Genomic DNA, 25,254 nt, shown 5'->3' with positions numbered 1-25,254 from the left:
TAAAATGATGGAAAAAACATACAAAAGACAGTACTATTTTTATACACACGTAACAAGCAGAGAACCATAGATGCGTGGAACAGGATGGACATTCCAGAAATAAAGTCACAAGCCTGCAGCCAACTGACTGTGACCAACTAGACAAAAAGCATATCCTGGGAAAACGTCACCTTGTTCAATAAATTGTGCAGCAAAAACTGAAAGGCTCTTTGCAGAAGAATAAAACTGGACCCATATCTCTCACTATGTGCAAAAGTTAAGCCAAAACCTATAAAAGACTTAACTGGGAGACCTGAGAGTCTGAAGGTTGTAGATGAAATCCTAGGAAATGTTTTTCTGGACATTGTCCTAGGCAAAGAATTCATGACTATGACCTTAAAAGTAAACAGAACTAAACCAAAATAGACAATTTAGGCTTCATACAAATAAGAAGCAACGCATGTATCAGCAAAATAAAAAAATCAACAAAGTTAACAGAAAACCTACAGAATGACAAAAAATATTTGTAAACACTACGTCTGACAGCTAATATTTGGAATGTGCAAGAAACAAAAACAACACAAGAAAACACAAATAACCTCATTTTAAAGTGAGCAAATAACCGACATTTATTTTTCAAAACAGGAGATAAAAATCATCCACCAGCATACGAAAAAATAATCAATGGCATTAATCATCACAGAAATGCAATTTAAAGTCACAATGAGAAACCATATTAGACCAGTCAGACTAGCTATTATTAAAAAGTTAAAAATAAAAACTAAACTGAACAGAAAACAGATGTTGGTGAGGATACAGAGAAACAGTAGTGCATATACACTGTTGGAGAAAATGTAAATTAGTACAAGCTATATGGAAAACAGTATGGAAATTTCTCAAAGAACTATTAATCGAACTAATATTTGATTCTGCAACCCCACTACTTGGTATCGTCTCAAAGGAAAGTAAATTTTATATTAGACAAATGCCTGCATTTATGTTTATTGTTGCATTATTCACAGTAGCACATATTTGGTGCCAAACTCAGTGTCTATTACTGAATGATTAGATAAAGAAAACATGCTGTACATGTCTATGTACATATATATAGACACACATATACACCCTCGCAAATACACTATATATATTTGTGAATATATATGAACACACATTTAATTACTACTCAATAACAAAAAATGAAATTATGTATTTTACAGTAGCATGGATGAAACTTTAGACCACCATCTTAAGTTAAATAACTTAGAAGAGTAAAGTTGAATACCACATGTTCTCACTTACGTAAGTAAGAACTAAATAATATGTACACACGAATACAGAGTGTGGAATAATAAATATTGGAGACTTGGTGGTCTGGAGGGTGGGAGCGGTGTGTGGGATGAGAAAATACTTAATGAGTACAACATACACCATCCAAGTGATGACTCCCCTTAAAGCCCTGACTTCATCACTGAACAATAAATCCATCTAACAAAATTGCACTTTCTCCCATGAATTTATACAAATACAAAGATAAGTGGATGCATATTCCAAGTTATCATTAACCCGTATTAGAATGTCTTACATATACAGCATTACAACTTCTTTATTTGGAGTGTTCTATTTTTTTTTCACTTACAAGAGAAAGGCAATCTCAATTCTCAGGGTAAACACACTTTGGAGAAGCTCTTGTGCGGTAGAGGAGGGCGGTGTCCCATCAGCAACAAGAGGCTTTGTGTTTGGGTCATGTTCAACCATCTACTGTTGTTCTATAGTAATCTCTGGGCGCAACATTGACCCCTGCATTCTCCTCCATTCTAAGGCACTCAAAGCAAAGTCCACTTTTACATTAGACATTGTCCAAGTCCAGATTAACAAAAAATATTAAGCTAAAGCTCAAAAGCAGAGCCCCTTGTCACTATCCTCCCTCATTTTAGTTGTTTTATGGTGATGTTTCCCCACATCACCACCTGAGCCACCTTCTGGGTGGATAGAGTTTGTGAAGCTTCGTTCTGTCATCCCAGCATAATTGCCCCCTTAGGTAGTGCACGTGAGCCCATCAGCCAGAAATGAGATTGGCCAAAATCTGAGGTCGGCGCGTTGCCACTTCCCTGCAGTCACTCTCCCAGATGTTCACTTAATTCTCACAAATAATAATTGCATATTTAGGCTGATTCTTATCATTTTATGTTTCCTTATGTATCGATTGAGCCAGCTCTATGGGAGTATGAGTTATCATTTCTAAATTGCATTTACCTCCAGACATCTACTTCGGTTCAGCTGTTGTCTCAGATCAGGTAATTCTGTTTCCACCCAGGTATCAGATTCTGTCACTTCACACCTGAGTATTTATGTTTCCAAACAATGCTTCAGCCACGTGTCATTGATTCAGGGTCTCTCTAGGAAATCCTTCTTCTGATACAACTGCATTGAGAGGTTGCATCTGCCACCCTCAGGCTCAAAACTCAGTAAAAACACAGGACTCCTGAGAACTGTCATATTCACAGGAACAGTTTATTACAGCAAAATGATACAATTGATAATACATGAAAAAAAGGCACAAGGAGTGAAGCCCTGGAGAATCCAGGCACAAGCTCTCAGGGGTCCTCCCACAGGGGAGCCTCCTGCACATGTGTAATTGTCCAGCTGTGCTGTAAGATGACATGTGTCAAGTGTTGATACCCAGGGGAGTGCCCCGAGCTTTCTTGTCCACGGCTGTGTTTTGGGAATGAATCATAGACTATGGAACACCTGGGTAACTGACCACAGTACTCAGACAACAGCCCTCCCCAGCATAACAACAGCAGGCACTCACTCTAAATCCCTGTGATTGAACTCGTACCGCATGTTCCAAGGCTGCAGACATCCACAGACACTGTTATCAGGTGGAATATTTTATGGACTTGGACACCTCATCCCAGGAGGTAAGAGAGAGCCATAAATGAAGAAAAGTTTTCTTTTAAAATTTTTAGTTATTTACTTTTTTAGGAATGCGCAGGGTTTGACCAATTCAGGCCTGCTGCCCTAGACATGCCTAGACAGAAGACACAATTGCTGTCACCAAGAAATCCTACACACTGGAGTGTCCACGATCAGCTCCCCCAAAGTCACAGATGAGGAAGGTGACACAGGCAGTCTCAGTAGATCCAGATCACAGATCTAGACAGGGTTCCTGGGGAAACTGTTAGATGGAGAAATTGCTAAGACTCTGAAAAGAAACCAGCCCTTAATCTTCCTGAGCAACTTGTCCCAGAACGAACCCTGTGCTCAGTGGGTCTTGAGTGCCGTCTGCAGCCCAGGCCCCTCCTGTCTTCCTGCAGGGACGTTTTTGTCTGGGCTCTCACTGACTTCCCCTCACCGTGTCTCTCGCACAGTAATACAAGGCTGTGTCCTCAGCTCTCAGGCTGCCCATTTGCAGATACAGGGAGTTCTTGGCGTTGTCTGTGGAGATGGTGAATCGGCCCTTGATGGAGTCTGCATAGCCTGTGCTATCACCACTCCAGCTAATACCAGAGACTCACTCCAGACCCTTCCCTGGAGCTTGGCGGACCCAGCCCATGGCGTAATCATCAAAGGTGAATCCAGAGGCTGCACACGAGAGTCTCAGGGACCCCCCAGGCTGTACCACGCCTCCCCCAGACTCCACCAGCTGCACTTCACACTGGACACCTGCAAACAGAGATACACCCTGGTCAGAAACTGCCACACAGATCCACTGTTTCTCTCACTCATGTTCATTCACACTCAACATCTCTATTTCTCCATGAATCACCTTTTAAAATAGCAACAAGGAAAACCCAGCTCAGTCCAAACTCCATGGTGAGTCCTCTGTGTTCAGTGTTGATCACCGAATGGAAACACCTGGGAATCTCAGGGCTGGGGCTCCTCTCCCAGGGCTGCAGGGTCAGGGCTAGGTTAGTTTTCATATAAGCAGAGGGAGGACCCTATTTGCATGTCTCCTACTATATAATGAGATCTGTAAGGGATGCATCACAGTGCGCTGTGTCCAAGAGTGGATGTGGGTGATTATACTTCATAAGTAATTAATTCTCATTAGCCTTCATACTTTTACATGCACATGAAATATGTTCTTTGCGAGTCAATGCTTCCTTCATTTACAGATGTGAATGTAAACCCCCAAGTATAGAGGGGCCATGTGACATGTCTAAGAGCTCACATCTGGTAAGAGCCAGTCTCGGTGTCTGGCCTATGTTTCTCACAATTGAATCCAACTGTTCCCTAAATTAACTCTAGGAAAGAGCTAGAAATTCCAAGTGAGGTTTACAAAACAATCTTCTTATAATGATACTGTGATATTATTTGGCTGTATCTTGGTGTCCTTCTAAGTAATATAGAAAAACTGAGGGTTAATTCATGTGAGTATTCAGGAGTTCATGACTTTTCTTGTATTATTTTTATTTCTGTCCTCATCTTCTACCACATTATACTTTTATTTTTAATAGTTTTAATGAAGGAATACTGACATAATCTTCACATAGTATGTTCACCATTTGACAGACATTGACCTAATCACCATTCACAGAGAAAACAAATCAATTCGCCTCTCAAATTTGTCTTTGTCTCCCGCAATTTCTCCTTCCTATACCTTCACTTCTCTTACCATGGAGAAGTCAGTTAGTGATCTTTGTTATGTAACTTCAAATGAGTATTCACTTTGTACAGTTTATAAAACGGAATCATATGTATGTGCTTTGGCTCATTATACTCATTGCATGTACTTGTGAATTGATAGATCGGATCCAACATTAACTGACTGTAGTAGTGGGTACTATTCCAATAAACGACTTTTCCACAATTTGTTTACTGATAAAGGTGCTGATTGGTATTTGGATTGTTTTCAGTTTCTGTGTATTTGAAATAAAGCTGCTCCTCAGCTTAGAGGAGTACACAGCAGAGAAACATGTTCTAGATCTTACAGCAACATGAACAGCAGCTAAAGTGGTCAAGTTGCAAATGAATCAATAGTCTGTAATACCTCAGATAATTAACCTTACGGCACCCCGTGCGTATGTCAGTGTGTGAGAGAGAAAGAAAGAAAGAGGGAGGAAAGGAGACTGAAAATAAAGTGATTCTATGTAAGTATTAATTCGTGAGGTCCTCAAATGCATGGACTGATTCCTAATGAACAGAGTCCACATAGGTTGAAGAGGGTAACTTGATGCACCCACATATGGCTATAGATTCATAATATAAATGTTATTCTCTAAATACATAAACACTCATACACATTAGAATAGATGTAGTGTCTAGTGGTGGAATGAGAAGGTGACACTAAAACCTGTCTTCAGGCCTTTCCCCACCTGCTACACCTGCTCTGAGGCTGACCCTTGAGCCTGCCTGACCACTGAGCCCCACAGTGGTCCTGAGACCTCATGCGGTGCTATGTGCCCCCTGGGTTTCCCTGCTGGTTCCTGGGTGCTGGCTTCTGTCCTCAGCACCCTCTGCTGTCTTGTAAACCCCAACAGGAAGGTTTGTGTGTGGGCTCACACTGATGTCTCCTCACTGTGTCTTTTGTTTAAAAAATACTTGTTTGTGGCTGGGCACAGTGGCTCACACCTGAAATCCCAGCACTTTTGGAGGCCAAGGCAGGTGGATCACAAGGTCAGGAGTTCAAGACCAGCCTGGCCAGCATAGTGAAAACCCATCTCTACCAAAAATACAAAAATTAGCCAAGTGTGGTGATGGGTGCCTGTGGTCCCAGCTTCTTGGAGGCTGAGGCTGGATAATCGTTTGAACCCATGATGTGGAGGTTGTATTGAACCAAGATTGTCCCACTGCACTCCAGCCTGGGTGACACAGCAAGACTCTCTCTGAAAAACAAACAAACAAACATGGATGTGTGCTTGTTGCTCCCGTAGCTCAGTCATAGGAAGACCTGTTTTTGGATATAGATCTGGAGGTGGTGACTGGACTCTCGAGGAGTGGGTTGGAATTTGTGCTCCCTTCATAACCTGTGCACCTGACCCACTCCAGTCCCTTCCCTGGGGGCTGATGGATCCAGCTCCAGGAGGAAGTCCTGGTTCTGTTGTGGAATCCAGCGTTTAAACCGAGATGTTATTGTTGTTGATTCACTAAACAAAATGTGGCACTCATTTTTACTGTGTTAAGATACACATAACATAAAATTTACCATTTTAGCCCTCGGTATGTGTATAGCCAGTGATACTTTACATATTCGCAATGCTGTGCAAGTATCACCACTATTTGGTTTTGGAACATTTTGTTCACCAAAAAGGAAACCTCACTTCCATTAAGCAGTCACTCTCTGTTTCCCCTCCACTCACCTCCTAAGATCCGTCTCTTGGGGATTTCCTGCTCTCCATACTTCATATCCATGAGACAATTTGGGATGCGGACTTCTGTGTCTACCTCAGTTCACTCAGTCAATGTTTTCAAAGTTCATCCAAGTTGCAGCCTATGTCAGTGCTTCACTCCTCTTTAAAGCTGGGTTACAGCCACACAGACACACCACAGCATCTTCACCCGTGTGGGTTACAGCCACACAGACACACCACAGCATCTTCACCCGTGTGGGTTACAGACACACAGACACACCGCAGCGTCTTCATCCTTGTGGGTTACAGACACACAGACACACCGCAGCATCTTCACCCGTGTGGGTTACAGCCACACAGACACACCACAGCGTCTTCATCCCTGTGGGTTACAGACACACAGACACACCGCAGCATCTTCACCCGTGTGGGTTACAGACACACAGACACACCGCAGCATCTTCACCCGTGTGGGTTACAGACACACAGACACACCGCAGCATCTTCATCCCTGTGGGTTACAGCCACACGGACACACTGCAGCGTCTTCATCTCTGTGGGTTACAGACACACAGACACACTGCAGCATCTTCATCCCTGTGGGTTACAGACACACAGACACACCGTAGCATCTTCATCCCTGTGGGTTAGAAACACACAGAGACACTGCAGCACCTTCATCCATGTGGCAGTCGATGGGCACTTGAGCTGTATTCTCCATTTAACTACTGTGAGTGGTGACACTAGGTACATTTTTGTATGAGGTTTTCCATGAAGACCATTTTCCAAAGTTGCTGTCCCATTTCAATACCAACTGGCAACCATGACCATTCCAAATTCAATGTGTCTTTGCCTACAAGTGATTATGTTTTTCTATTCATTTTTGAATACTGGTTATCTTAGTGTGTGTAACATGGTAATCTATAGGGAACTTAAATCATCAGTATAAACTAGATAACCCTATTAAAAATGGGGAAAGGACATGCACAGAAGCTTCTCAAACACTGACATACAAGTGAATAAATAACATATAAAAATGCACAGCATCATCAATTGTGAGATAAGTGCAAATCAACACCAAAGGAGATACTGTCTGACACCTGTCAGAATTACTATCAGTAAAAGATCAGAAATTAACAGATGCAGGCAAAGCTATAGAGAAAAGGGAACACTTACATACTTTTGGTGAAAATGTAACTTGCTCCAAGCACTGTGGCAATCAGTGTGGAGATTTCATGAATAAATTAAAGCAGAGCTACCATTCCGCTCAGCAATCTCATTACTGGGTATATGCCCAAGAAAAAACAAATTATTGTAACAAAAAGACACATCCACTCATGTGTGTTTCACTGCACAGTTCACAGTACCACAGACATGGGATCAACCTATATGCCCATCGGTTATAGACTGGATAAAAAACATGGTACTTATATACAGTGCAATACTATGCAGCTGTAAAAAAGAATGAAATCCTGTTTTTGCAGCAAATTGGGTGGAGCTGGAGACCAAAATTCTAAGCAAACTGACATAGCAACAGATGATAAGAGTCAATGGGAGGGGAAATGGACATTTTGGGTGTTGCTCTGTGTAAAATTGAGAAAACAAATCCCCTGGGTACATGAACTCTTGAAATAGACAAGTCTGAAGACACTCATGTCCTGACTTTCATATCATTAGGTTGTGCTTTTCTCATTTATAGTCAGTTATCATTGCTTTCCTTCACTCTTGGCTAAAATAGCCACACATTATAATCTAGAGACATTAAAATAAAAAATAACATATCTGAACATTAGAACAAGTGCTAACTTTTAGGTTAAAGTTAGTGTGGATTCAGTGTGATAGGCAGGAGACTTGGCTGAATACGAGCAGTGAGCTCACAGCAATGTTATCTAAACTAGGAAAGTTTGTTTACATCTTTTAGATTAGATTCCCATGGAAATCCTTGATCTAATATCATCTCTGATGAATCATACGTCAGTAACAGAACTGGAGGTTATGCACTCAAATAGTAGTGCATTCAGAATGTGTTCTTCCACCTGATGTAAAGTCAGCCCATATGACAGAAGTTATTGTGGTCAACAGAGCTCATCAATAAGCCAAAGCAAGGATTAAGTACATGTTTTAGAGGAGTGCCTGACTTTGGGATGCTCTTCACACAAAGAAGCTTCTCACATCTTCTGGAACATGTAAAAATTCTTAACAAAAGAATAAATTTCAGATGCATGACTACATTTTAGGAACCTGACAAATGTAACTTAGAAAGTAAAATCCTAAAGGAAACTGAAATGGCAAAACAACTAAAAGAATACGTATTGTAGTGGATCATCACACCAAACAGTCTTGTTTATAATACTATCTAAACTCAGAAGTCATCAGCATTACTCATGTAACTCAGCATCTGTCCCATCCACAATCTTCTGAAGACGATGAAGAAAATTGTCATCCTTGAACTAACATTGTCAAAACCTTAAGAAAATCTTGAACTTCCTTGGCCAAATGTTCTCTCCCTAGCATCAGAGCATTATAGTCAAGTCCCTCAGGGAGATATCAGTTATTAGCCTATGGTTTGGTAGCTGGAAGACACATACACTTAGAAATTTACCTGCAGTGCTCCCCTCTTCCTAGTACATGCACACATGACAAAGTATTGAAAGTGATGACTGTATTTTACACACTCCATTCATCAACAGATTAAAGCTACCATTTTCCTACATCTTTTCAATAGCCTCTAACGACATTAAAACAGGGAATTATATCTATTGGAAGAAACATCAGCGTGGAACACTGCTCTTGAACTACTTTGGAAGGAATCTTACCAGGTGATTTCAACCACAACCCAGCAGTGAATTTGCACAATGTCAATACTTGGGTTCATATTGATGAACTGTAAACTAAAAATAAAATCCTAAGTGCCCCAACTGACTAAATAGTCCATCTGTTTGTCTAAGGGACTTCAGAAGAGCCTAAAACTGAGTTCCCAGCCATGACAAGATCAGACACGCCTCTTATACCCACTCCCCTTTGCGGTTTAGACACAACAATGACCAACACTAATGTTAAAATAGAGATCATAAGACTGACAGAACAGACTCCCTGTGGCAATAAGATGTCAAATTATAAATAAGACCTAAAGCCATGTCAGGCAAGGGTTTTGCCACTCACTCCTACACTTGAAAGATAAACTATGTTCTAACTGCCAATAGGTGATTCTTTATCTCTAGTGGCTCAGTAAGCACGGGCACTGAGACAAGCACTGTGAAGACAACTGCAGCCCATCCCCTGATGAACTGACCCCAGTTCCACAAGTCATAACCCCAGCTTTGCTTGAACACTAGACTCATATCAGGACCTTTCTCCTGATCAGAGACCACTGACCGTGGCCTGGCTCTGGCCGTTTACAGAGGCTGCACACTGAGTACCTTTGTGTCTCTGCTTCTGCTTTTGGCACATAGGGCCTGACTGTAATGAATTTAAATGCTAAGTCTTCACTAGTAAGTAAATAGGGGTCATAAGTTACATGCATGTGTGTCCAGTATATATATGTCAGGACCACCTCCATGAACATCCATAGCCCCTCCTATAACCTGTCGATTGTGTCTGTTTAACCAAACCCTTCAGCATAAAGCTTCTGCCCAACCCCTTCTTCGTGGGAGTGCCTTTCTCTCATCTTTACCAAAAGCTATGCTTTCCAGCATACGGGATGGCTGTAACCCTTGATAAAAGATAAACTCTCACTTTCCTAAATTGTAGATTGTGTTTTGTTTTGTATTTAACATAACTGGAGATTAAATTCAGAAGTTCATCTAATTATAAGGCTACTTTAGTGAAGAACGACAAACCGAGCGTTTTCACATATACTGTAAGGGCCTGTGATATTTTGAAGCAGGAAGCTGACCTGAGACCTTCAGAATAAACTGATGACTGTGGATAATGAAAAGACCCCACACAGGGCATTGATTCAGCACCTCTGCCTGTCTCATTCCTTCTTCTCTTTCTTTTTATTATGTGCTTACAGTAAAAAAATTTTTATTTTCTTTAGACCTGTTTGCTTTTCACACATAGTAGACTCTTATTTCTCTTTTTCACTCATTTTCTTAAGCTGCTAGGGAGAATAAAGTGTCAGGTCCTATTTTTGGTGCCTCAATACTAATGAATTAAGGTTTATTCTTCCTCCTCCTTGTCCTCTGCATGTGGTAAATCTAGTTAAGAAATCACGGAAGCTCCCTTATCTGATGCCCGTGTGAGGTTTAAATCATACAAGCTCCTTCTCCTGAGTAGAAACACACCCCCTGACCCCACCACCAAATCATTAGAAAGCCCTGAGCCAGCCTCCTTTCCTGCTCTAATGAGGAAATTCCAGTTTGTAATTTCTTGAGAAGCCTGTGCTGCTCTCAGCAGACACCCCAAAAATAGAGTTAATAAAACTTTTTATATTCACCTGGGGTGTGAGTGTGGAACCATCAGACTCGACATCCACACTAAACATTGGTGGGGTCTCTCTTCCTTTGCCAGGGATCACCTACAATTGGAACTGTGGGCTTGGAGTCCTGACAGTGACCACCACGCGGCCTTTCTTCTCTTGCACTGGATGCTAACCCCCTCTGCCCCAATGCCCAGCATGCACGTTATCCTGCCTGCTGCTGACTGGCCCTTGGAGTTCTGTTGAGCTGGGCTGCAATGCTGAGTTAAACACAGCATCTTTATAGATTTAACTGATTAACTTCAGAAGCACTGATAGCTTATTGATGTTGAGAAACAGGAGTAAATGACTGCAGGTGACTCTGCCTTTGGTGCATGTGAGAAAGGTTTTCTCTTGTTATGACAAATACTTCTTCTTCAGAGACTTCATAGGAAGAGCAGGATAAAGAATCTAGAAAGGTGCCCCAGAGGAATCTGTTTTATGGAGAGGAAGCCACAGTGCTGACAGGAAACCAGACCTTAACCCCCATCTGCACCTGCCCTGAGGCTGGCTCTTGTGCTCAGTGGGTTCTGAGCGCCCCCACGCGGTTCTCCACTCACATCAGGGAGGCTCCTTTCTGGGATTATACAGATTTTCTTTCTAATTGTTTTCACAAAAATGGAGACAGAGTAAACAAAGAATCCATGTATCTCAGAGAACACAGAACAGCATGATAACACCCCTCGACACACACACACACATTTAGGTAAATCTTATTAAAACTGCTGAAAATCAGAGACAAATAGAAGTACATGCTGAAAATCAAAGACAAATAGAAATTCCTTCCAAAAGAAGAGAAAAGATGATGACAGCATTCTTCTGGTTAAAACCTTACAAGCAAGAGGAAAAGTGATGTTGTCTGTAAAGTGTTGGAGGAAAAGCCAATCCATTATTTTATAGCCCATGGATGTTCTCTAAAAAGTGAAAAAAGTTTTATTTCTCTTTGACAGCATGAGGGGCTCAATGAATCCCTGCCCTCAGGAGACCAGTGAAAATTATTTTGGAAAATTACAGGGTTTGGAAAGGCTCTGACAGCATACAGCAAGTGAAGAAACATTTATTCAGGAAAATCTAGAAAACTCAGTAAGGTCAGTCATTATATTTGATCTAAGATGTTCCTACTTCCTTCCACATCCAAGCTCAGCATGATGTAACCTCCACTACAGAAGATGCAGCCAAGAAGGCAGGACACCTTCTACCAGCTCCCACCAGAGGAAACTCTTCCCCAGGGGCCAGGACATTGGCCCTCTGACCCTGCCCACAGCACGTGATGCTGAGGCTCAGTTCTGGACAAGAGCTACTGAGAGCCAGAGACTCACTTCTTCCATGGAGCCCCATTCATGGATGGGGGCTCTGCCCTGGGTCCAGTGCCACTGGAAACATTGGGTCCCTGATTTCTAGCTCTGTCCTTAGGCAGAGGTTCCGCTCCAGCATAACCAAAGTGTTGGGAAGGTGGGAAGCTTCTGCCCAACCCTCCACTTAGAGCTCATTTCCTATGCTGAGGAAGAAAAACCCTCAACTTTGTCTCCACCTGCAGAATCGTGGTTATGCGCTCTGTCCCAGGGGAGAGGGAGTGCTGGAATTCAGTCACAAAATATCATCCTTAATTTGGTCCTAATCATCCTAACTTCAATAACAGACTGTGGAAAAGTTCAAAGTCTGCCAGTGCTCTCAAAAACAGTGGAGGGTGTAGTGGAAGGCCCTTGGAACAAGATGGGTGGATGTATGGGAGATGCAGACTAAACTGCAGGGCTGCTGGCTTGCAGGAGAGAAACGAGGAGGGAGAGAGCGGGGGGACGTTCTCTTGTGGTTGGAACAAATGCCAGACACTGTTCAAAGGAGCCCGTGTTTGTTCCAGTCTGTGTGAAGCACTTGAAACCTCAGTGCATGATTGAAAATAGTGGGATTTTTCCATTGGCAAGTGGCGGAGCTCAACATCCGGGCCTGGTCAAGAAAGGGACAGAGAAAGCCCAGCCCAAACCACTGACACCTGAGGATGACCGTGGTGCTTACAGCTGTGTCCCTTTGATCTTTGAGACTGACTTTTCTCACTTAGCATCATGTCTGGAGTTCACCAGTAATGGTTTATGTATCGGTCACTTTTTTTTTTTTTTTTTTTATTGCTGATGTTCAATTTACAGATGCTTTCTAGTTTCTCTATGCCGTTTCCCAAAAGAGGTTGTCCATCTTTGTTAAATTTAGAATGACACTGACTTGCCCAGTGATGGCCTTTTTCACAACAGGGGCACACACTGGGGCTTTTCTGTTGTTTGGTGGTAGTAGTTCTTGCCTTTTGACTTCCTTTTCTACATTCCTTTTTTTGTGTCCAAATTGCCCACAATTAAAGCAAGAGCCTGAGAAATGGGGCATAATTTTTCCAACTCTTAATCCAGCCATAGCCTGAGCTAAAAGAGTAGCCTTATGTAAGTTACCTCCAATGCCATTGCAAGCCTTAATATATTCAGCTAAGTGAGGCTTCCCTCTCAGGGGTCTAATAGCAGTTTGACACTCTGCATTAGCATTATCATATGCAAGAAGCTGCATTACATCTTCATCTGTTTTATCAGTTATGGCTTTATTTACAGCCTCTTGGAGCCGAGCAATAAAAATCAATATTGGTTCTTTAGCTCCGTGTTGGACAGAACTGAGGATATTATTCCCCTGTAACATTTATCCTTTCCCATGTCCGTAAGCACACAGAGTGCAGCTGAACAATGGCAACATCCAACATTACCGCTTGATTTTTAATGGACCCCAATTAGGGCCGACTCCCATTGTCTGTTCAAAGGAAACTGGCACAGGTGGCTGTGCTTGTGTATTTTCCCTTCCCCGAGTTTGAGCTTCATCAGACCACCAGGTTTTAAACTGCAAGTACTGAGATGGAGTGACAACAGATTTTATCAAAGTATGCCAATCATATGGTATTAACCTATTATCAAGAGTCACATTTTTTAACAAACTTTGCACAAAAGGAGAGTAGGCCCATATTGACTAATGGCCTGTGTGAATACCTTTAACAGTTTAAATGGAAAGGTGGTTCAATTAGAGAAACTGGAATTGCCATGCTTCAAGGTGTCTGTCAGCTCTAGCCTTTTGAATGGAATTTTGTACAGCACCACCAATTGCTCCAGGTTTTAATGTTGTAACTACAGGAGCAGTAAGTTTTGTAGCTAATACTTTTTCTCGCCCATTAAGGGGAGAGAGAGGAGGTGGCCATTCACTTAATTCAGCAGTTGAGCTGATGGGCTAGTAAAACATACTTTTTAGTTTTCCTTTATTTTCCTCTGGTTTCTATTCTTCACATTCAGAATCTGTAGTTTTTTTAAACTTGTCCTCCTCTTTCTCATCTGAATGCGCCTCATCATCTGTTTGAAATGGCTCATAAGCTGCCTTTATTAGTGCCTACATTGACCAAACAGACTGGAATTTTGCTCCATCTTTATATGCTTTTTAAAAAATATCTGCCAATTCTCTCCCATTCATCCAACTCCATAGTCCCTTGTTCTGGGAATCATGGGCAAAAACTGCCTTCCTCTACTAATCAGTGATAACATATTCTGAGTACTAACTTTCACTTCCCTTCTTCGTAATAAATGCCTTAAGAAATTTAAATAAGCAGAACGTTTGCTTTCACTTTGTTCCATTGTTACCCTGGTTCTGCTGAGCTCTCAGCTTTCCCTCCGAGATGGTTTTAATCATGATCAGGTGTCCTTTGATGATGCAGCCTCCACTTTTACATGCTCTGCCATTCCTTCACCGGGGTCTTTGTCACCCCACATTGGGTGCCAGAAATGTTGGGGTGATCAAGCACAACACCAGGGCATTGGGACGACGAAGTCCAACAGAGTCAAAGAAAAGAGAAAAAGACAGTTTGAGAGAGAAAGTGTGACCAGGGGACCATGGCGAGTGTGGAGCCTGTGAAGGCCCAAGCGCTGGAAGCCCAGACTATTTATTGGTGATCAAACAAAGAAACAGGTGGTGAGAATGTAGGGGTCGAAAGGGCAAGCACACGATCTACAGCTGTGATGGTTTAATATTTATATGGAACATGTTCTGCTGCTTGAGATAATGGGAATACAATTGATCTAGGAGCCTGGGAGGGCTAGAAGCAAGAACCAGCAAGTCTAGACACATTCCAAAGGCCACGAGGGGTTTTATGCCCTGATCCCTGGATATTACATCAGATATGCAAGCCCTGCCTCAGCTTCTTTACCAACACTTGGCTTTTTCCCAACACATTGATTTCTGTATGTTTGAGTGTGAAATACAACACAGTCATAACAAGAATAAGAACATGTTCTTTGCAGCAACGTAGTTGGATCTGGAGGTCATTATCCTAAGCAAATTAACAGAGTAACAGACAACTATATACCACCTGTTCTCACTTACATGTGGGAGCTAATCATATTGACATAAAGAAGAAAACAACACACATTGGGACCTACACAAGTGTGGAGGATAGGAGAAGGGTGAGAACTGAAAAACTACCCATTAAGCACTATACTTATTACCTTAGTGGCAAAACAATCTGTATATCAAACCCACATAACTCACAATTTACCTATATAACAAACCCTGCACATGTACCCCTGAACCAAAAGTAAAAGTCTAAAAACCTTTTAGCTAGTTTTTAAAATGATTATTAATAGGACACCTAAATACACCACAGGCATTTAAAATGATTTCTTGCTACTTCAGTTATTTAATAGATTCCAAAAAATGTTGACATTCAGATTATGCAGATTTCTTTTGACATAAAAATGAGGTTGATGAATTTTATAATCTACATTTTGGAGCCTAAACCGAAAGTACAATCAAGTGTCACCTCAGATGTGTTACTGGAGGCAGAATTCTGATCTCATTACATATAAGTGGTACGTGGTCTGACGTACATGAACAGGCAAGGAAACAGAAAAAGGACATGGCACAACGTTTATGAAAAAGTCTCAGCAATTTTAATTTTCTTCTGAGGAAGCTGAAATTGTGCAAGTAAAACAGTGTGACTGGACATGTCTCCGGTGAAGTTGTGTTCTGGAAAGTATCTCCAGTCCTGGGCTGGATCCAGTAGGTGCACTCAGGCCCCAAATCCTAAAGCAGGGACTTGTATTCCTTAAACAGATGATATTCAAATGAGAAAGTTGTTCTCAGGTGAGCTGCAGAGCAGTGAGGAGGGGATGGAGTTATCCTAGACTTCCCAGAATTGCTGAAACTTGAAGACCAAGGCCACCTCCTCATAGGTGGAGCAGAGATACCCCTATGAGTACATCACATCGGCTCTGTCTTCAGGAATCTTGGACTGTGAGGGAGATGAAGGAATATGATTTATTCTTTTCTGCTAAAGCAGTGTGCTTCAGAGAGAATGAATTGAAAATTTAATATCTACACTTTTTGCCATAGTAAGGGAGAGAATATGAATAATTCAAGGCAATGCACTTCAGAGCTGGTAGAACGAGCAAGTGCACAACTGAAAGAAGGAAGCGGCCTGCCCCAGGAAGTAGGTGCGCTAAGATCATCCCCCGAGAACTGCCCTCCAGATGCCACGTGTCAGTGGAACCTGGGCTCATGCCTGGGATCTTGTGCGTAGTGTGGAGAGCAGAGCACAGCTCCATTCCTCCTCACTGTGTGACCTAGGATGTGACCTCTTCCTCTGAGCTTCATTCTAATTAGGTGTTAAAATCAAATAACAGCAGTAACTTTACCTGTAAACTTTCCGGTAAGAGTTAGTGATGATCAGAATTGTTATCACTGTTGTTGCCCAATCCCTTAAATATCATAAAAATACCTGTGTGACCCCTCATCTCAGACCTCAGATGACCACCTCGCAGAGAGCACATCTGCTTTGTTTCTGTCACAAACGTGGTATTAGAATTGGAAACTATGTGTACCTGGTTATAGAATTTATATCTTAGTTATGTTACATTGGATGAAGTAAGAATTAGTAGGTGACAGTTAGAATTTTAGGTGGTGGGATGTCTAAGCAAACTGTCGATGGTGTGTCTTCATTTCTCCTTGCTTATTATACATAATGGAAGAGGAGAGAGAAAAATTAAAGAGAAAAGTATTGACCGATAGTCAAGTGTTTTATAAACAACGGAGATTTTCAAATCTTCTGGAAACCCCATTAAATTAAATAAATTAAAGAACTTTAAGACACTTTTCCACATTCTAGATGCATGTCTAATACAGATTTAGATTTAAATGCACAGAGAGAACACAGAAAAGGGAAATTCAGCAACAGATCAGTTTGCCAAATAGGCAGATTTAAACTAGTTTGTAATTTTACCTAAATACTCAAAGAATAAACCCCAGATTCAAATAAGAAATGATAAAATTTCAATGTTTAGTGACTGGTTGAGAGAAGCTTGAACTAACATTATCTTGATGAATCATACATGAAGAACAAAACTTTGTCCAGTGGTCCAAATTTTCAAGGGGCTGCTTGATTAAATAGTTTCTACCTCCCCTACCTGTGATTTCTGGCAGAATCTATCATCCTCTAAAACCCAGGGACCATTAAGAACAGAGACAGAAGTTTGAATACTATGAAGTTTTCAGAGATCTAAATAACTGCCTGGACTGATTGGTGAGGATGATCTCTATAAGCCTCGTCTTTGAAGAGTGTATGGTGGCTTTTGTTATAATGAACAGGTAGCAACAAAGATAGTCAAGGAAAATGAAGGAGGAGGGGCACATGGTCCAAACAGAAGAACAACATAAAGATCCAGAAACTGACATCAACAAAAAGGAAGCATATGGATTACCTGGAAGAAAATTTAAAATAAATGTTAGAAACATGTTCAATGAGCTAGTGGCATCACGCAAGAACAATGTGAGAATTTTAATAGAGATAAAACATTTAAAAGATGACTAAACAAAAATATTGATGCTGAAGAATACAATAAGTCAGACAAAATTTTTAACAGAGGATTTTAGACCAGACTAGATCAAGTAATAGAAGAAACAGTAAACTCAAAGAAAGATCATTTGAAATAGTAGAGACAGAGAAGAAAAACTTAAATGAAAGAAATAAAAAAGAGTTAAAGACTTATGAGTCAGGAAGCACAGTGAAAATGAAATTTTATGCATTGAGGAGTTATGCAAAGATAAGACAAAAGGGGTAGTGAAGAAAGAGGGTGAGAGACAGAGAGAGAGAGACAGAGAAAGAGAGACAGAGCAAGAGAGGCAGAAAGGTTTTTAAAGAAGTAATAGCATAGAAACTTTCTAAATCTGGAGAAGCAAATATTCGTCCACATCCATGAAGCTCTATATATTTTAAATAAGGTAAGCCAAATGAGAAAAATCAAAGATAGTTTGAAACCACATTATTAAAGGAAAGGTTTTTGAAAACAGAAAGTAAAAGAGCAGATTTAGCAGATTTCTCAGTAAAAGATTTTCAGTTCAGAATGGAGCGGAATTATATTAGATAATGTATGGTTTATTGATAGAGATTATTTCTGAGAAATGTATTTCTAGTCAATGTCATCATTGTGCAAGCATCACAGGGAGAACTTACACAAACCTACAAGGAATATCCTACTACACATAGACTATGTGGAATAGCACAATGTTTCCAGACAACTAACCTGTACAGAGTGTTACTGCACCAAACACTGCAGGGAACTGAAACGCCGTGGTAAGTATCTCTCTATCTAAACACATCTAAATATGGAACATCCTTAGTGAAAATACGGTATTACAATGTTATGTGGCCACAAACATATATGTGGTCTATTGCTGACTGAATCATTCTTAGGTGGCCCATGACTGTATTCAAATTGCTGGGGGAAAAAGAATGAAAAACAAACAAAACTCTGCCAACCAAGAAACTTTGCCATGTAAATCTTTTTGTAAAATAAAGGATAGGTAAGACCTTTCCCAGAGAAGCAAAAACTAAAGGAGTTCTTCAACTCTGGGCCTGCCTTAAACACCAAAGGGTCTCAATTAGGTCTGCAGAAAAATGACATTGCTGCATCAGCTCCACTCTGGCCTCTGCCATGTGACAGTTTTGTGTGAATTTTCTTTCTGCTCTCTCAGGACATTTTTTCAATATCATCTTCTAACTCCATTCTTCTTTTAATCCTCAGTTTGTTGAAAAGATTCATATTTAGCTAAGAACATTATAAACTTCAGAAAAATATTTCATCTTAAACTCAACAAATTTAATTACCTGTCTTCACGGATGCTCATCTGTTCTTTTCTTGTTTTCCTATGGGATATGTCCCTTGTTTCTACTTCAGTCCAGTCCTTAATTCCATATGCATGATGCATCCAACCATCACACACCCAGGACCATCTTGGAGAAAGGTACCCTACCATCTGCATCATCAGCCTTCAGGTGCACAGTGGCCATTCCTTCAGCTGTTGTATGTGCTTTAGGGCTTTCTATTTAAAAGTGTATTCCACTATCCCCCAAATAAAGTTCCTGGACCTAAAAAAGTGATGTGCATTGGGGGCATTCACAGCCAATTTTCATTGAAAGTCTCTTCTTCCGTTGGTAATTGAGGAAGACTGGGAAGAAGGGAACAAAACTCAGACCTCATGTAACTCCTCATTTAGCAATAGATTCAGTGCAAATTTAGAAAGTTGAAGACATAGAGTGATGTTGCTTAGCTTTTCTGTGGCATACTAAGGAGACAACAGAAGATGGTCAGTGGTCAGTTTCCATCCAGCTGGTACCCATTGTCCATTAATTAGGTCATCAGAAAAGATAAAAGACAACTTTTGTGACAAAGCCCCAAGGGCTTCATTAAAACACTTTGCCCAGAAATTGGTCAACAGGAACATGACAAGTTTTCATACTACAGCTACTATTTTTTGCCTACTTTATGTAGAAATCTGAGAGATGTGCCCAGCCTCAGTGGGCTGATTCTCCATCCAGGGTACAGTGCTAACAGTGTTATGAGTTATGTGTTATTAGTCTGTCTGGGTCTTCCTAAGAAGACAACACGGAGTGGGTGGCTTAAACAACAAATATTGATTTTCTTACAATTCTGAAGTCTGAATGTTGAAGATCAAGGTGCTGGCAGGGTTGGTTCTTGGTGCGGCTTCTTCCTGGCATGCACTGGGGCACCTTCTAATACACTGCGTCTCCACATGGCCTCTTCTCTGCGTGCACGTGAAAAGTGAGAGGTCTCTGGTGTCATTTCCTCTTCTTATAAAGACAGCACGTCTATTGCATTAGGTCTCACACTTCTGACCACATTTAACCTTAATTGTATCATTAAAATTCCAATATAGATCCATTGAATTTAAGGTTTCAGTATATGAATTCCAAAGAGGGCACAATTCGATTGATGACACAAACCAAGAGATGGTGAGAAGCATTAGAATATATATATTTTTAATCACTAAGGAATAATGGGCCATGCAGGAACTTGTAGGAAAGTTCCTAGTAATCGGTGAAACCTCAATTGTAAGCGGAAAATGTGCCTTCCTCCTTTCTTTTCTGGCAGAAGAATGTGAGGAAGCAGAACCACAGATATCAAAGAAAGAGGAGCCCCGGGGACAGCTGAGGTGCTGGTGAGGAGGGAGAGCACTGAGCAGATGAGGAAGCCCCGCCCTCCCTGCACCTGCTCCTGACCCGGCCTCCTGCTCTGTGGGCCCCGCGCGCCCCCTGCTGGTCCTGAGCGGCACCTGCGCCCGCCCCCTCCGCCTCCCTGCAGGGAGGTTTGTGTCTGGGCTCACACTCACCTCCCCTCACTGTGTCTCTCGCACAGTAATACACGGCCGTGTCCGCGGCGGTCACAGAGCTCAGCTTCAGGGAGAACTGGTTCTTGGACGTGTCTGTTGAAATGGTGACTCGACTCTTGAGGGAGGGGTTGTAGTAGGTGTTCCCACTACTACTATAGATACTCCCAATCCACTCCAGCCCCTTCCCTGGGGGCTGGCGGATCCAGCCCCAGCCATAACCACCGCTGATGGAGCCACCAGAGACAGCGCAGGTGAGGGACAGGGTGTCTGAAGGCTTCAACAGTCCTGGGCCCGACTCCTGCAGCTGCACCTGGGACAGGACCCCTGTGAACAGAGAGACCCACAGTGAGCCCTGGGATCAGAGACAGCCTCCCATATCGTCATATCTGCATCCCCGAGACACTCACATCTGGGAGCTGCCACCAGGAGGAGGAAGAACCACAGATGCTTCATGTTCTTGCCCAGGAGGTCCGTGACTCTCAGAGAACATTTCCCATGTGAGCTGGAGCCTGAATTTAAGGAAATGTGTGGTGGTTTCCTGTGGGTGCCTAAGTGAAGATTTGCATGTGGGTGGTGCCTTTGTATGGAGAGGTGAAAAGGGATGAGGGAGGTCCCAGTCTCAGGGCTCACCCTGAGAGGAGGATGCTGGCTGTGCACTCTGAGAACTCAGTTCTCTTCCTGGGGCCTCCCCTCACCAAGCCCAGAGTCCTCTTCTTCCAGGTAGGGAGATGTGCTCAAGGAGCTGGTCTGGGAGATGAGTGTGATCATGGATCGAGGACAGATTTTGGAATAGGTTCAATGCTGTTCTACCCGTGAAGATTTATATGAAACCAACCAAACATCCAGGTTATCTAAATTGTCAAATCTCCATTCAAAACATTAGGGCAGCAGAAAAATATATTCGTCATAGTGAATTTATATAAACCTACATCCATGCAATGTTTATTGTAATTCAGAATATCCATCATGGTTAGAGGGAATATATCTGTCCTAGAGAGTGCGTCATAAAAAAGAAGAAAAAAATCGGAGACCTTACATTTTGTGAACGTTTGAAGTTTGGGATTCTGTCTGCATCTCAGGAGAAGGTAGTGGGACGTATCTCCAACCATGTCAATGTATGATGCTGAGAATGTGGCCTGACCTTTATACACTTCTGTGTGAATAGATGTAGATTGGGGATCACAGTGACAATTTCAGTCAAAAACTATAATAGGTCAGCACAGGAGCATAGTCTCATCATCAAGATTAGTGCAATCGCCTTTCCTGGGAACAAGAGAGGACATCTGTGAGCCCTCCCCTCTGAGAGCACAAGGAACTCTGGTTCTTCCCTGGCAAGTCACACTTCTGAAGAATGGCTGGACAATGACACTCAAGCCCAGAGTCCTCACCCACATATTTATCGTGTCAGGTACACTTGTGTCTGAAAGACTTTCTGCTTCATTGAATTGCATGAAAATACCTTAGAGTTTGCGGTATTGCATCTTGGTCATTTGGTGAATTATATAATAAATAATCTATCTCCATGGATATGGGAAACAGGAGAGTCATCAGAAGTTGGGTGTGTTTTAACATAAGGACAAACCTGGGCTCTCTTGTTAGGACTGAACAAGTGAGCTGACCTGTGGAACAAGAGAGGGAAAGACACAGACCCAACATCCAGAGTCAGGTGAACTCCTTACCTACCAGGTGGTCTCTGGACATTTTGTTTAAACAGATCCAGAAAGACATTCCTCACCTTCATGAGAATTATGAACATTGAGGGAAATTGATATAAATTTTTATTTACAGAGAATAATTCATAGGCTTGTAGACATCTATGGGGGTGTGTACAGGATTGCTAGGATACACTCATACACAGAACAGAAGAAATAATTCTATTTCATGGAAGGAAAACCAAAGAGCTTCTGAATTGGTAGGTATTCTTTGCCACAAATGTGTCAGGTCACTAGATCATGTTATGATGCTGGAGGTAACACTTCCCAAACTTGTCCTGGAGACAAAATACAAAAGAGTAAAGATTCAAGTGAGATTCCTTTGAAAAATACAAGTAACGAACAGACCAAAACAAATGAATCGTTATGTAAAGAGTGCTAATGAAATGAAACAATATATTCCATGTTGAGGTGACAGTGAAGTTCCATCTGACAGCTCATTTTCACCTTTATGAGTACTGAGTGCTCCCTGCAGCCCAGCTCCTACCCTCAAGTGAGGTTTCTGTCTGAGCTCTGTGAGGGAGCTGGAGTCATTGTGAGCCATTCAAGAAATAGCTGATTCCACGTCTTCAAACGGGAATTTAAACAATCAACTCCTCAGCTTACCCAGTCCATTTTTGTAACTGTGCATAACCCTTGGGAATGCAGTCACCATTTCTTTGATAATGGGAGTTGACTGTATCATGAAGGTAACAGGAAGATGGGTAAGTTTAACGTCTAGGTACATAAACTGCTGAATTATCAAAGCCCGGAGCCAATCACATTCTGTCATCTTGCTTAATTAGTTGTGAATTTGTTTTCAGTTGTTTAGTTCAAGTTCCCATACTCACTTTCTGATAAAATAGTCACATATGATAATCTTGAGATATTAAAATGAAAAACAATCACTAATTTCAAAACGAACCCAACTTCCAGAAGAGATGAAAATTCCTTTGTGGTGAAGGGTGTGAAGGGTGGAAACATGGTTGAATACTGAGGTTGTGTTCACAATTGTATTATTTTAATTAGGGAACTCTGTACATCCCTTATACTTCTTAGAAACTCCCATTGAGAACCTTGATGTAATGTAATTAGTTGATGGGTCACACAAAATCAATGAAGCTGAAGGTTACTGAGCAGGACTTGCTATTGCAACTTTAGCTTTCCTTTAGAACACATTCCTCTACCTGATGTGAAATTAGCCCAGGTGCACTGATGAGCGTTTTACAGTTAACCAAAGACCAGGAAATGAGCACTCATGTGTGTGGAGCAGGGCATGGCTCTGGGATGCTTTGCAAACAAAGTGGCTTCTCACATCTTCTGGAAAACCCATCAAAATGGGCAAGTTATGGATCTCTTAGGAGCACCCATCTATCCCACATTCATGGCTAATATGACAGTGGAAATTGACTTTACATTTTGACATGTTTTTGCAATGGCTAGTACCTGTTGTTCCTTTCCATGTTTAGTGCTTCCTTTAGGATCTCTTGTAGGGCAGGCCTGATGGTGACAAAATCTCTAAGCATTTGCTTGTCTGTAAAGAATTTTATTTCTCCTTCACTTATGAAACTTAGTTTGGTTGGATATGAAATTCTGGGTTGAAAATCCTTTTCTTTAAGAATGTTGAATATTGGCCCCCACTCTGTTCTGGCTTGGAGAGTTTCTGCCGAGAGATCTGCTGTTAGTCTGATGGGCTTCCCTTTATGTGTATCCCGACCTTTCTCTCTGGATGCCCTTAACATTTTTTCCTTCATTTCAACTTTGTTGAATCTGACAATTATGTGTCTTGGAGTTGTTCTTCTCGAGGAGTATCGTTGTGGCGTTGTTCCATTGCACATACATTGTACAATGGAACATTGTGGCATACTTGAACAATTCAAGTATGCCACAAATAGTGTGTGGCATACTTGAACATATTGTTTTATTCTAAACATCACTCTTCCTTAAAGTCATTTTTATTTCAGGATAAATGTTATCATACAAGATTCTTTCTCATATAATTTTTTCAACTTTCCTTATCAAAAATATTTCTCTATTTCTGTAACTTTCTTTAAATCTCTCTTATTTACTGGTTATGTTTATGATGTTTTATAAGAAATCTTTGAATTAAATAAGTTCTTTTTGTAAGAACAAACTTTTTTAAAAAATAAGTTTTTATAGTATATATATTTTAAAACAATTAGTAATGACTTAAACATTTAGTCAATATTTATTACTTAATTAAACTTTACAATTTTAAATTGTAGAACAAGTTTATGCAAAAGGTTTACTTTATTACATTTATGTAGTTTATTTTTAAGGAGTTTACCTAGATTATTTACGAAAGCTATAATACTCACACTTTAAAGTCTTTTCCTTGTTAACCATGTTATAACCCATGAATTTCATGTATTTACCTAAGTAAAAATCTTATGTTTAATTAAATGGTTGTTTTTCTAATAACTATTTACCTGTTTTTTATTAAAACAGCAATATTAAACATATTATTTGCCAAATAACAAAAATCATTCTGGGTTTAACTAGGTTTATAATTTCATAATCTTTATAAAAAGTTTGCACACCATATAATATCTAGCTGTGATTTTAAATAGAAAATCACTTGATCAATTAATATAAACAATAAGGTAAGCTGATAATTCTGAAAATATCTCTAATTTTGCTCTAACAATGATTTTAAAGCCAGCTCATTTATTAACTATTAATTTATGTCACAGGTACTTAACATGTATTTACGGCTCCTTTATTTAAAAATAGTTACTTATTTTAAAGGCAATTTTGTACCTTGTAGCCACAACGCATAACAACATATATATACCTACATATTAACACATACATACCAGCACACATTCACACTAATACAAAGATACTAGAGCTTTTACTTCAAAACTCCAGCTATGGAATATTAATAAAATCTCAGCAGTTGTTTTTAAAAAGGGGTGAGACGTAAACAGTGGTTGTTAATTTAAAACCAGTAGAAATGCCCTGTAAACTGGAAAACAAAATAATCTAAAGCAAAAAACATATCCTCATCTTTCTTTATAAACTTCACAAAAATTTCATTATACTCTCTTACTATTCTAATGTTTAGAAACCTTAATTCACAGTGAGAAACCTCGGATTACTTAATATGACATGGTTTTGA

At 40.8% G+C, this 25,254-nt stretch overlaps 1 pseudogene and 2 gene segments (V, D, J or C); all 3 read right to left on the bottom strand.

Moving 5' to 3' along the window:
- LOC126958591 (immunoglobulin heavy variable 3-33-like) overlaps positions 1–3,862 on the bottom strand; it is a 60,109-nt gene extending 56,247 nt beyond the window's left edge. The window contains 1 exon segment of the V gene segment in view: positions 3,749–3,862. Within this exon segment, the coding sequence occupies positions 3,749–3,794 (46 nt within the window).
- The window catches only part of LOC126958595 (immunoglobulin heavy variable 4-59-like), a 319,776-nt gene that overhangs the window by 14,115 nt on the left and 280,407 nt on the right, over positions 1–25,254 (bottom strand).
- LOC126958404 (immunoglobulin heavy variable 4-38-2-like) lies at positions 20,428–20,892 on the bottom strand (annotated as a pseudogene). The gene is made up of 2 exons (XR_007727181.1): positions 20,829–20,892; positions 20,428–20,745 (listed from the first exon to the last, which is right to left on the bottom strand). The product of XR_007727181.1 is annotated as an immunoglobulin heavy variable 4-38-2-like (transcript).

The sequence above is a fragment of the Macaca thibetana genome, chromosome 7 (assembly GCF_024542745.1).
Source record: "Macaca thibetana thibetana isolate TM-01 chromosome 7, ASM2454274v1, whole genome shotgun sequence".
NCBI classification, from domain to species: domain Eukaryota; kingdom Metazoa; phylum Chordata; class Mammalia; order Primates; family Cercopithecidae; genus Macaca; species Macaca thibetana.
Note: the sequence above shows the minus strand (reverse complement) of the source record. Positions and strands in the feature narration are given on the sequence as shown.